The 13,320-nt window shown below is 39.4% G+C and overlaps 1 protein-coding gene across 1 annotated transcript in view; it reads left to right on the top strand.

Moving 5' to 3' along the window:
• AGL (amylo-alpha-1, 6-glucosidase, 4-alpha-glucanotransferase) overlaps nucleotides 1–13,320 on the top strand; it is a 57,516-nt gene that overhangs the window by 16,092 nt on the left and 28,104 nt on the right. Inside the window, exons 13-17 of the mRNA XM_058176355.1 lie at nucleotides 2,554–2,677; nucleotides 3,845–4,008; nucleotides 5,887–5,988; nucleotides 6,908–7,063; nucleotides 7,739–7,889. Coding sequence (XP_058032338.1) covers nucleotides 2,554–2,677; nucleotides 3,845–4,008; nucleotides 5,887–5,988; nucleotides 6,908–7,063; nucleotides 7,739–7,889 — 697 coding nt within the window. The remainder of the gene's footprint in view (nucleotides 1–2,553; nucleotides 2,678–3,844; nucleotides 4,009–5,886; nucleotides 5,989–6,907; nucleotides 7,064–7,738; nucleotides 7,890–13,320) is intronic.

The raw sequence follows: 13,320 nt of genomic DNA on the forward strand, positions 1-13,320 counted from the left end.
GTACCCTAATTTTCCTTTCTATAGGCTCAAATGTCTACCTTAGAAGAGAACTTATTTGCTGGGGTGATAGTGTCAAGCTGCGCTATGGGAATAAACCAGAAGACTGCCCATATCTATGGGCTCACATGAAAAAATATACTGAAATTACTGCCAAATATTTCCATGGAGTGCGTCTTGATAATTGCCACTCTACTCCTCTTCATGTGGCTGAGGTATAGAAAAATGCATTTATACATAGTTATTTATGATATTAGAAAAATATATTCATACTGGATGGAGATGATAATTTTGATATCTGTCTTAGTCATTTTTACAGTAATCGTGCAAGGTAAGCTTTGGTTATTAAACTTGCATTGCAGACAATAGTTTAATCTAAGATATCATAGTGATTCTGCAATAATAGTAAAATGCCACTTCAGTTACATTGGTATCATTCTAAATATCCTCATATTTTTGGGTGAAAGAATCTGAATCTAGTGTAATATTAGGCCAGGAGAAAATAACCTGTTTGGATATACTTAAAATCTTGGATTTAAGCTTAGCTTAAAAAGTAACCCTGATTAAATGCTATTGAAAGTAGTTTACTGTAAAATAAGTAGAACTAATCTGACTTCAACAGCTTCACTTTCTCATGTGCAAACTGTATCGTAGACGGAACTGCTTCTTTTTTTCTCATATGATCTTCACATGATTTGCTTTTAACTATGATTTAATGTTTTTTTCAAATGAAGCAAAGTTAGAACAGTGGAAGATAGCCTAATGTCCTCAACTTCATTAGCCTTCAGCCAAAGCCAGCATGGTGTGTAGCAATACATTAAAATTCAAAACATTTGAAGAACTCTGCTTTCAGTATTAGAATATGGAAACCCAGGTACTCTTTTCACTGAATAGAAATAGCAATCACACTTAGACTTGTATACCATTTCATTGTGCTTTACACCCCTCTCTAAGCAGTTTACAGAGTCAGCATATTGTCCCCAACAAACTGGGTCCTCATTTTACTGACCCCAGAAGGATGGAAGGCTGAGTCAACCTTGAGCCAATGGGGATCGAACCACTGGCAGTGGGCAGAGTTAGCCTGCAATACTGCATTCTAACTTCTGTGCCATCACAGCTTAGAGCAGGGCTGTCAAACTCCCAGCCCATGGGCCTGATGCGTCACACACTGGCCACAACCACACCTGGTTTAGTGAAGGGGAGAAAAGTCCTGATACGTCATGTCATGCCACCGTGACAATGTGAGTTTGACACCCCTGGCTTAGAGGATGATGCTCAATAGATGATGTTGGGTTATCACTCTCAGTTTATTGAATTATTGTTGAAATAAATAGGGATGCTGCTGCTGAGATTTTTTTTATGAAGATTGCAAGCTATTTAATGAAAATATTCATTTCAATACTAACTAGGATTAAGGTTAAGAAGAATTTGACCTTGGCATGCAAATTATGATTCTAAAAGGCCTGGTTAACTTTAAACATAACTAGAATACTATATTATGCCATACAGGTAGTCCTCACTTAATGACATTAAATGGTACTAGAGTTTCTGTCGCTAAGCAAAAAAACAATATTGCATGATTGCATCACTTAGCAATGGCAGATTTGGAAGTGCCCAGTTACCATCAATAAGTGAATCACTGCTGGTCATTAAGCAAGGACCTCATGTGATCACTCTTTTCAGCTTTCCCATTGAGGGAAGTTGGCAGGGAACATCGCCAGTTGTAATCATGTGACTGACGGACATTGGAATAGTTGAAACTTTGAAGATTGGTCGTCAGTGCATCACTTTTTTGTACAGTGCTGTCACAATTTTTAAGTCGCTGGATCAGTGTTGTTAAATGAGGACTACCTGTACTGCATTGTTTGAATAAAAAAATTACATACAGAATGGTGTGCCTATCATTCTTCACATTTTAATTTATGTTTTTTATGATGTTTATGTATTGTTACGGAACCATAGTAATTAGAGAATAATGGAATGGAAGTCCTATATTTGTCAGAAAAGCTCATGCTGTAAGAAGGCACTTTTTTAAAAAATGTGTTACAATCTATAGGAAATGCTGGCAGCAGCCAGGTCAGTCAGACCTAATCTTTATGTGATAGCTGAACTCTTCACTGGCAGCGAGGTCATTGACAATGTCTTTGTCAACCGCCTAGGAATTACCAGTTTGATTAGAGGTACCATTAAAAAAAATGCTTGAAAGGTTTGTTGCAGGATTGCTGTGTTTATAATAAAGTCAAATTCTCTACGTGGAACTAATTTTGTCTTTTCATTTGTATTTATTCTTGTACCTTTGGCCAATTTCAAACATTTTTCCTTCTTCTCCTGTTGGTTTTTCTCTTCCATCTCATTCTTCATTCTTTGTCTTGGGTTCATTTTCTTGAATCTTCATAACTGAACCCTTTTGGTTCTTTAAACCTTTGGCTTCCTAATTTGGTTTTGCCGCATGGTGTTTTTCCCTGATCTCCAAATCCATGCCTAGCTTTGCATTCTTTTTTTTCTTGCTGTTCTGCATTTTCCTATCTGTGGCTTCTTTGGCTATGCTTCTTGCAGTATATGATGGACACAGCTAGAAAATTACGGCCCAACTTGTATATAGTGGCTGAACTGTTCACTGGAAGTGAAGAGCTGGACAATATCTTTGTGAATAAATTGGGCATTAGTTCTTTGATAAGAGGTAGGCTTGCTTTAAATTGCTGTTTTATTTATCTATGCATGATATGCTGTGAGTGAAGGACATGAACATGTAAATTTTTGTTTGCATTCCTTTTTTATAAACATGTGATAGTATTGTTTCATCATAATTATAGATGAAAATTAAAAGATGGAAGTAGTGATGACCACTTTTCATAGCTCAACAAAATAATGAATAGGGAGATAACTGTATAAATGTTGTATAACTGTATAACTGTATAAATGTTACATCTCATATGAACAACATATATTGTATATCTTGGTGCAGATGTGATGTGCTTTATCTCCCTAATAATGGCTAAAAGATAAGGATTAAGGTACTTGGTCAGGTCAGATACTTATCTATATTCACAGATTATAATAAGGCATTACTTTAACATGGTTTATAAAACAAGTTATAGTAGTTAGGATATATTGGAACTGTGCCACATTCACTTTTAACAAAGGCTTGAAAAAGGCAAAGCCTGCTTAAGTATGTCTTTCATTCATTCATCCATCCATTCATTCATCTGATTTTTATCCTGCCTTTATTATTTTTAAAAATAACTCAAGGGATATGGAATTAACATGGAATTTAAACTTCGTGTTGACATTCCTAAATGCTTGATAGGATAGGAAATGGGAGGGAAGTGGCACATTATCAATCATTTGATTAAGATGACAAAGAGACTGTCTATGTTGCTTTTGAGATATATTAAACTACATGATAGTTGTGTTTGATAAATACAATCATGTTAGGCTACAAGGCTTTGGGCTTACTCAAATGCCTCTTTTATCATTCCAATATCCATAGATTTTAACTTCAAGATAATGTGCGTGGAGTCTTGCATCACTACCAGTTATGCCCAAAGTGAAAATTCCATCGAAAATATATTTTATTGTTCTTTAAATCCTTTAGTCAAGAAAAGCATAAACATAGCATATACTGACTTGAATAGGTGTTGGATTGTGCATGTTTTGGGACTCAAGGAAAGCAGAGCTTCCATATGACCTGTGGAATACATGTTTCTGTTGGCTGTGTTTACAGGTTTGGATTTATGGCCTGAGTGATTATTAACATGACTTAATAAGTTCTGAAAATTTCACGTTCCAATGAATGAATTTAACAATCAGTGCTCATTTAAAGGGGGTTGGTTTTGTTGTTATGCAGAAGCAATGAGTGCCTACAATAGCCATGAGGAGGGCAGGTTAGTCTACCGCTTTGGTGGAGAACCTGTTGGATCTTTCGTCCAGCCACGTTTGAGGCCTTTAACACCTGCTATCGCACATGCGCTCTTCATGGACATAACACATGATAACGAATGTCCAATTCAGGTAAGCATTGGCACTATAAAGCTCTCTAGTTGATCAAGGTATAACTTTAAAGATTTCATAAATATTATGCATTGAGTAGTATAATCCATGTTTTGACTCCTTCATAATAACTGCATAATCCTATTTTAATATGAATGGATTTTTAATTTTATACCAGTACTAAAAAATATGATTTAATGTGCATGCAAATTAAACTCGCAAGACACAAATACAAATACACACAAATAGTCCTGAGGTTATCAAGACTCGTTCAGCAATCTTTCAAAGTTAGAATAGCGCTAAGCGAGTGGTACCCATGACCAATCCTCAAAGATCTGGCCTTCAGAGCATCCTGATGATCACGTGGTTACAATTGGGGTTCTTGACAACCAGCTCAAACTTAAAGGTTAAATATTGTGCAGTGTAATGGAAGGCTTAGATGCAATCACATGTTCTCCATTTGTGACCTTCCCTGCCAGCTTCCCATAAACAAATTCAATGTGGGATTTTCATTTGCACCACTTTTTCCCCCCAAGGATCCTCACTATGGACTATGAGATTCAAAGGATCTCATGTCCGTAGCACTTGTCCACATTCTGTAATGCATGTCTACCTCAGGGGTGGGTTCTACTTATCTTTACTACCGGTTCAAATCATACCCGCACACAAGCGCTTGCTCCGCTCATGCGCATGCTCTTCTGCACATGCGCAGAAGCTTCTGTGCAAGTGCAGATGACTTGATGATGTTCGGGTCAGTGGGCGGAGCCTCCTGCCGGTTTTACTACCAGTTCTATAGAACCAGTCCGAACCACCGCTGGTCTACCCTGAGTGCCCAGACAGTCATGTTTTGTAGCATGTGCCCAATAGCCTGCACACACTCCCAGCACTTGCCCATAGCATCTCTCTCTCTAGCAGTGTAATGTGCTCTTTTTCCAGGGCTCTTGCCTCTTCCTGCTTAATAAGCTGTATGGTACTGGAGTTATCACATGTCCAAATAGTTTGCTCTTATTACAGGAGCAACAAATGAAAGTTTTATATAGAAATCTAGGTAAGAAGTTTTACTTTAGCCTTCTTTCTGATTCCTAATTCTTTTTTTAAAATAGCCTGTGAGCTTTTTCCATAGGAAGGAATTCCTGCTTATAGCAAATAAACAATGCAGACAGCTGTTTTGCTGATATATTTTTTTCAAACAGAGGCTGGACAGTCCTCTGTGAAAATGGTCTTGCTGTGTATTTCTTAAATGATCTGTAGCCCGGAATAGATTGCCTTGTTGATTCTAAATTTCAAACATACACAATTTTCTATGAACCAGGGCTTACGAGTTTATCTTCCTTATTTTGCATATAAATAGGATCTATCATGTGAACTGAAGCAGAAAATAGTGTGTCTTAAGTCTCATCTGAATGAGATATATGAAAGCCAAAGACTATTACCGATACCTTACTCCTGCATTCCACTGGGTACTTTCCCTGTGTGCCAAATTTATAAATCTGCATTAGTAAAACTAAAAGTAAATAATCTGGGCATCAGCTCCCATCACCTAGCAAGCATGCTACCGAAGGCAAAGGATTGAGGTAACTTTGGGACATCAAGTTGGGTTATTTTCTGTGCTGTGCTGATTGGCATGTAGTCATGAACATAAATTACCTCACCTCACTTCTTTTATATATTATATATGGCAGCCATTTGTAACCCACATTCTTAAATGCATTGGATTAAATCCTGCTATTCATGATCAGCATGAGTTGACTTTATTGTTATGGGATTCTTTCTACTCCCAAGTGTTGTGAAAATCTTAAGGAAATGTCCCGGGATGGAGGACAGGGCCTAGAGCAGAAAGAGGGATTTGCTTAAATTCAAAACTGCTTTGACCATTGTATCCCTATTTCTTATTGCTAGCATCGATCTGCTTATGATGCCCTTCCCAGCTCAACAATTGTTTCCATGGCCTGCTGTGCTACAGGAAGCACTAGAGGGTACGATGAACTAGTACCACATCAGGTGTGTTTTTAAACAGTGCACTCCTTGTACATGTTGGGATGATCAAGCAATCTTGATGCAGGTTCCAGTAATATCCTGTTTATATTATTGTAGTGTGATATGCATAGAATTACTTCTGACATTTCTCTAAAGTTTTAGTACAGCAAGTAGGGATCATTCTTTTGATTGATTTTGCTCACTCAGATTGTTTCACTCATAACCAATTCATAGACAAGTCAAAATGTTGGTCCTGTGCCTCAGTTATAGGTACATGAAAAATAAAACATTTAATAATGTTACGTGGTTTGGTAATAGCAGTAGCACTTAGACTTATATACTGCTTCACAGTGATTTACAGCCCTCTGTAAGCAGTTTACAGAATCAGCATATTCCCCTCAACAGTCTGGGTCCTCATTTCACCGACCTTGGAAAGATGGAAAGCTGAGTCATTCTTGAGCCGGTGAGGATCGAACCGCTGGCAGTCGGTAGAATTAGCCTGCAGTACTGCATTCTAACCACTGCGCCACCATGGCTGTAATGAAAACAACATTAGACATTGGACTACATTCTCCAAGAAAACAACCAAGCTCAGAGACCACCAAGAACTCCACAGAGTGTTTATTCTTATGTGTCAGCACTTCATAATTTGATCAATCTAAAGTCATGGGCAGACAGCCATTCTTCAGAGTGAAATAACTAGCATTCAAGTTCTCGATGTCAAGCAAAAGTAATTTTTATTGATCCAAGTGCTTAGAAATGTTTTTTCACGTATGTCAAAGCTCCTGACTTTCAACTGAATTTTTTTTAAAAAAATTTAATTGTCTTTTAAATTATAAGAAGCAGTATAAAAAAGCTTTAAATATTGAAATGTGTACAATATGGTCTCTAGAAGTTGAGCATGGAAAAAATGATGAATTGCTATTTTTCCATTTATTGGCAGATATCCGTGGTCTCTGAAGAAAGATTTTATGCCAAGTGGAATCCAGCAACAACACAGTTAAAACCCGGTGAAGTTAATTTCAAGACTGGAATTATAGCAGGAAGGCTAGCTATGAACAGATTACACCAAGAACTGGGAGCTAAAGGTTTTAATCAGGCAAGAACTGGGTCAGCTTGTATTGTGGTTAGGAGAGATGGCATACTGGAAAAAGTTGAGCCAGGCACTGTGGCTTGATGCCTTGTTGGTATATAGTGGACTGAATCATAAAGTAATTGTCAGCTTAATGAGATGGACATATTTATGTTAAGAATATACCATAATTCATTATGAGCAGCAAAATAATTTAAATCCACAATTACTTGTCTACTGATTGACTTATTACGATCATGACTGGAAACCAGAATCCTGATTTATTTGGTTTTTTGCTTGCCAATTTTTTTTCCAGCTACAAGGAAAGAAAATCAAGAAATAGATTATTAATGTTTAATTAATTATGAATATTTTATTTATTTGAAAGCCTGTAACTGGCTTTTTCATGACTAGGAACAAGTTATATGAAAGAGAATTCTTATGTTCTTGATTAAAGGAATGAGATTCTAAATGTTCGTTTAACATTAAAATCCAAAATGATGTTACTGATTAACCAAATACATGAATATTTCTTCTGGCTGGGTATCTCACTAACTTTCTCTCTTTCAATGCCATCTTGTACATAGATTCTAAAAATTGTGACACCTGCCCTAAGATGCCCTAAATGAGAATTGCAATATGAGTACTGTTAATTTAAAATATACCCATCATCTTATTTTTTTTCTCAAAATACATTTTTAGGTGTTTGTAGACCAAGTTGATGAAGATATTGTGGCTGTGACCAGACATTGCCCTAATACACACCAGTCTGTTGTGGCTGTTTCCCGAACAGCTTTCAGAAACCCTAAGACTTCCTTCTATAGTCAAGACGTTCCCCAAATGTGTATTCCAGGTAACCTTATCAATCCCCAAGCAGGTGTTTTTATCTCGTTCCTGTCCTTCTAGCAAGCCTAGCAGCTGGCACAATATCTTTGGGAAGCATTAATGGTTGGCCCTATTATGTGGTATGAGCCTTCTTCCTAGAGTGCTTGGAATAAATGAGCCACATCTCAGGAACATGTGGTGGTTTAGTACAATTAGCCTTTTACTTACAACCACAATTGGGCCCAGAATTCCATTGCTAAACAAGGCAGTTATTAAGTGAATCGTACTCAATTTTACCTTTTTGGCCATGGTTGTTAAGCAAGTCACACAGTTGTTAATTGAATCATGCAGTGGTTAAGCGAATCTGGCTTTCCCCGTTGATTTATCTTGTCAGAAGCTGGCTGGGAAGTGGCAGCCACATGATCCTGGTATCCTGCAACCATTGTAAATACATGTTGGTTGCCAAGTGCCCAATTTTTGATCATTTGACTGTGGGGATGCTGCAGGGGCAGGTTTCAAAACCCATCACTACCAGTTCGTTTGTGGGAATGCGTGCGATGCTTCTGCACATGCGCAGAAGTGTCCGGGCGGGTGGGTGGAGTCTCCCGCCACCGCCACTACCGGTTCACCCGATCCGGTGCGAATCGGTAGCAACCCACCACTGGGATGCAACTATTGTTGTAAGCACAAGAACTTACGATTGTAAGTCACTTTTTTCAGTTTTTAGTTCCATTGTAACTTTGAACAGAAGCTAAACAAACATTTCTAAGTGAGAAATTTGTTAAGTGAGTTTTGCCCCATTTTATGATTTTTCTTGTCATATTTGTTGAATGAATGAATAATGAATGAATAATTTAATTTCTATACCGCCCTTCTCCTGAAGGACTCAGGGCGGTTTACAGCCAGGTAAAAACACAATAAAAAACATACAATATACAGCTAAAAACCGATTTTAAAAAACCTATTCAATTTGGCCCATTAATTAAAATACACATTAAAACCATAAAAAACCCCATTAAAATTATTAATAGTTTTTAATTTTATGCCAGTCCTGCACGGAAGAATAAGTACGTCTTCAGCTCACGGCGGAAGGTCCGGAGGTCAGGGAGCTGTTGAAGTCCTGGGGGAAGCTCATTCCAGAGGGTAGGTGCCCCCACAGAGAAAGCTCTCCCCCTGGGGGTCGCCAGCCGACATTGTTTGGCTGACGGCACCCTGAGGAGGCCCTCCCTATGGGAGCGCACGGGTCGATGGGAGGCAAACGGTGGCAGCAGGTGGTTCCGTAAATACCCCGGTCCTAAGCCATGGGGCACTTTAAAGGTGGTGACCAACACCTTGAATTGCACCCGGAAGACCACAGGCAGCCAGTGCAGCTTGCGCAGGAGAGATGTTATATGGGAGCCATGAGTAGCTCCCTCTATCACCCGCGCAGCCGCATTCTGGACCAGCTGGAGCCTCCGGGTGCTCTTCAAGGGGAGCCCCATGTAGAGAGCGTTGCAGTAATCCAGGCGAGAAGTGACGAGGACATGAGTGACCGTGCATAAGGAATCCCGGTCTAGAAAGGGGCGCAACTGGCGGATCAGGCGTACCTGATAAAAAGCTCTCCTGGAGACAGTCGTCAGATGTTCTTCAAAGGACAACTGTCCATCCAGGAGAACGCCTAAGTTGCGGACCCTCTCCATTGGGGCCAATAACTCGCCCCCAACAGTCAGCAGCGGCTGCAGCTGACTGTACCGGGATGCCGGCATCCACAGCCACTCAGTCTTGGAGGGGTTGAGTTTAAGCCTTTTCTTCCCCATCCAGACCCGCACAGCCTCCAGACACCGGGACAACACTTTGACAGCTTCGTTGGGGTGGTTAGAGGTGGAAATGTACAGCTGAGTATCATCAGCGTACAGCTGGTACCTCACCCCAAAACCACAGATGATCTCGCCCAGCAGCTTCATATAGATGTTGAACAGGAGAGGCGAGGGAACCGACCCCTGTGGCACCCCACACATGAGGCGCCTTGTGGTCGATCTCTGCCCCCCTGCCAACACCGTCTGCGACCGGCCAGAGAGATAGGAGGAGAACCACCGAAAAACGGTATCAAATGGTATCAAAAGCCGCTGAGAGATCCAAAAGGACCAGGGCAGAGGAATAACCCCTGTCCCGAGCCCTCCAGAGATCATCAACCAACGCGACCAAAGCCATCTCCGTGCTATACCCAGGCCGGAAGCCGGACTGGAACAGGTCTAGATAGACCAGTGATTCCCAAAGTGTGAGCCGCGGCTCCCCAGGGAGCCGCGCTATCGTCATAAGGGCGCCGCGAAATATTCAATTAATATCTGCGCCCGCTGGGTCTAATGCTGATGCGCCATTTCTGAAACGTCTAGTGCGCATGCGCAGTTACAAGTCAGATTTCTATTCGTTTGTTATCACCTTCTCAGTGCTCGCATATGTTTTTGTTTGTTGGGCTAACTTAATAGTGTGGTGGTTAAGTTACTTTTCAAAAGCTATTTTTCTGATCACCCTAAAATGGACAAATTCTTATTAAACTTGAATAATCAAGATAGTGCTAAATCTATAGACGAAGTTCCACAAACTAGTGGCAAGGGTTCCGAGAAGCGGCGTCGTAAATATGACGACAGTTACTTGGATTTTGGCTTTACATCAATAAACGAAAATGATAAAGAGAGACCACAGTGTGTATTGTGCATGAAAGTTTTGGCACCGGAATGTATGCTTCCAAGTAAGTTAAAACGACATTTAGAAACCAACCATTCTAACTTTGTTGGTAAACCTCACAACTTTTTTAAAAGAAAGTTAATGGAATTAAAACAACAAAAAGGCAGCATTTATAAACATATGTCAATACCAAATAATGCTTTGCTAGCATCATACAAAGTTGCATATAGAGTTGCTAAGTGTAAAAGCCCCATACTATTGCTGAGCAACTCATTCTACCGGCTGCTGTAGATTTAGTGAACATTATGATTGGTGAGTCGTGAAACTACTTTCAAATGTCCCTTTGTCTAACAATACAATCAGTCGCAGAATTCAGCACATGGGGGAGGATCTCAATGCACAATTAATTGAAAAATTAAAAGGAAGTGAATATGGACTGCAACTCGATGAGGCCACAGACAATAATAAGGACGCACACTTGATTTGTTACGTACGGTTCTTAGATGGTAATTCAATCGTTGAGGACCTTCTCTTTTGTAAAAGTATTACTGGAAGTACAAAGGCTCAGGATTTGTTCGAGATCCTGAATATATTTATGGTTGAAAATAATTTAGACTGGACAAAGTGCGTTGGCGTCTGTACTGGCGGTGGTCGTTCGATGTCCGGCTCTTATGGAGGATTGCAGGCGCTTATTGAAACAAAGCTCCAGATTCAGTTTGGACCCATTGCATCATTCACAAGAAGCACTTGCATCAAAGTATATAAGTCCTCCACTAAATATAGTTTTAGAACGTGTGGTAAATATAGTAAACTATATAAAAACACGGCCACTAAAAGCAAGATTTTTTAAAAGAATGTGTGAAGATATGGGAGGTGAATACACATCTTTGTTGTACTACTGCCACTCACGATGGCTTTCTCGCGGGGGTGTATTGTCTCGTCGTTCCAATTACGGCAAGAAATATACACTTTCCTTGAAGAAGAAAAACATGAGTATGCCAAACACTTTGTAGAAACAGACTTTTTGATTAAACTCGCATACCTATGTGATATCTTTGAAAAGTTGAATGTGTTGAATCTCTCTTTACAAGGAGGCAATATGCACATTTTAAAGTTAACAGAAAAGATTTCAGCTTTCAGAAAAAAATTACAGCTATGGAAACTAAAATTAATGAAGATGATCTTAATGATTGCTTTCCCTTGTTGCACCAGTTTTTAACCTCCAATGAAATCAGTTTGTCTTGCAATTTAAAATCTCTTTTTGAAGATCATTTATCTCAGCTTATCAAATGGTTCGAAAAATACTTTGAAGCAGATAACATTGAAAAATTTACTTGGATTCAAGACCCATTTAGAGCCAAAGCTCCATCAGAATTTACCTCTACAGAAGAAGAATCTCTTATTGAGTTGTCTTGCGACACAACATTGAAGTTAAAATTTGTTAGCATGGAACTTTCTGATTTTGGATATCAGTAAAGAGGAATACCCACTGCTTAGTTGCAAAGCCCTAAGAATATTAATTCCTTTTGCAACGTCCTATTTGTGCGAAGCTGGGTTTTCGGCAGTCGCGGTAATAAAAAGTAAATATCGCTCAAAAATTAACGTCGAGCAAGAAATGAGAGTCGCTATTTCCAATTTTATTCCAAGATTTGAGAAGTTGTGCAGCGAACAACAAGCCCATCCATCCCATTAATAATTTTAAATCATTAAACGATGTTCAATAAATTGTGAATTTAAAGCTCGTATTTAATTTATTTTTCAATTAACCTAACCTTAACGATCTAAAAAGTAGATTTCCAAATCCTTAAAAAGACAAAAATTTTAAAAAAAATCGGATGTACCTATTAAGGGAGCCGCGGAAAAAATCCGAAGTGTTATGGGAGCCGCAAACCGAAAAAGATTGGGAACCTCTGAGATAGACAGTTTCATCCAGGTACCGGGGTAACTGTCGTGCCACCACGACAGTGAATCACTGCAGTTGTGACATTAGCAACATGGTTATTAAGTGAATCTGGCTTCCCCATTGACTTTGCTTGGCAGGAGGTTTGAAAAGGTTATGACATGACCCCAGGCCACTCCAACTGTATTAAATATGAGCCAGTTGTCAAACATTTGAATGTGAATCACATGACCATAGGGATGCTGCAAAGGTCGTAAGTGTGAAAAATGGCAAAGGTCGTAAGTGTGAAAAATGGTCATCTAAGTCACTTTTTTTTGGTGCCGTTGTAACTTTGGATGGTCACTGAATGAACTGTTGTAAGTGGAGGACTACTTGTACATATTTTGTACATAGAATGAATGTAAAGGAGGATAAGAACAACAATAAAGTGACATTAGAAAAACACATATTGTTTTGTACTTAGAGCCTTGGTGGCACAGTGGTTAGAATGCAGTATTGAAGGCTAACTTGCCCACAGCCTGGAATTCAATCTTGACCGGCTCAAGTTTGACTTAGCGTTCGAGCCTTCCGAGGTCAGTAAAATGAGGACCCAGATTATTGTGGGCAATATGCTGACTTTGTAAACTGTTTAGAGAGGGTTGTAAAACATTGAAGTGATATAAGTCTGTGTGCTATTGCTAGATATAAATGTATGCCAAATAACATACAATAGGATCAAAGGTGAAATATAATTACCTTCCTTACCGGCTAGGGAGTGCACGCACTGCGCACACGCGCATGCTTTGCTCGTGTGCACATATCACAAGCGCGCGCAGACCTTCTGCACATGCACAAAACCTGAAATCACATTACTTCCTGGTTAAAACCAGGAAGTAATGACACCTGGGTGGGTGGG

This window comes from Ahaetulla prasina, chromosome 3 (genome assembly GCF_028640845.1).
Source record: "Ahaetulla prasina isolate Xishuangbanna chromosome 3, ASM2864084v1, whole genome shotgun sequence".
In the NCBI taxonomy this organism is placed as follows: domain Eukaryota; kingdom Metazoa; phylum Chordata; class Lepidosauria; order Squamata; family Colubridae; genus Ahaetulla; species Ahaetulla prasina.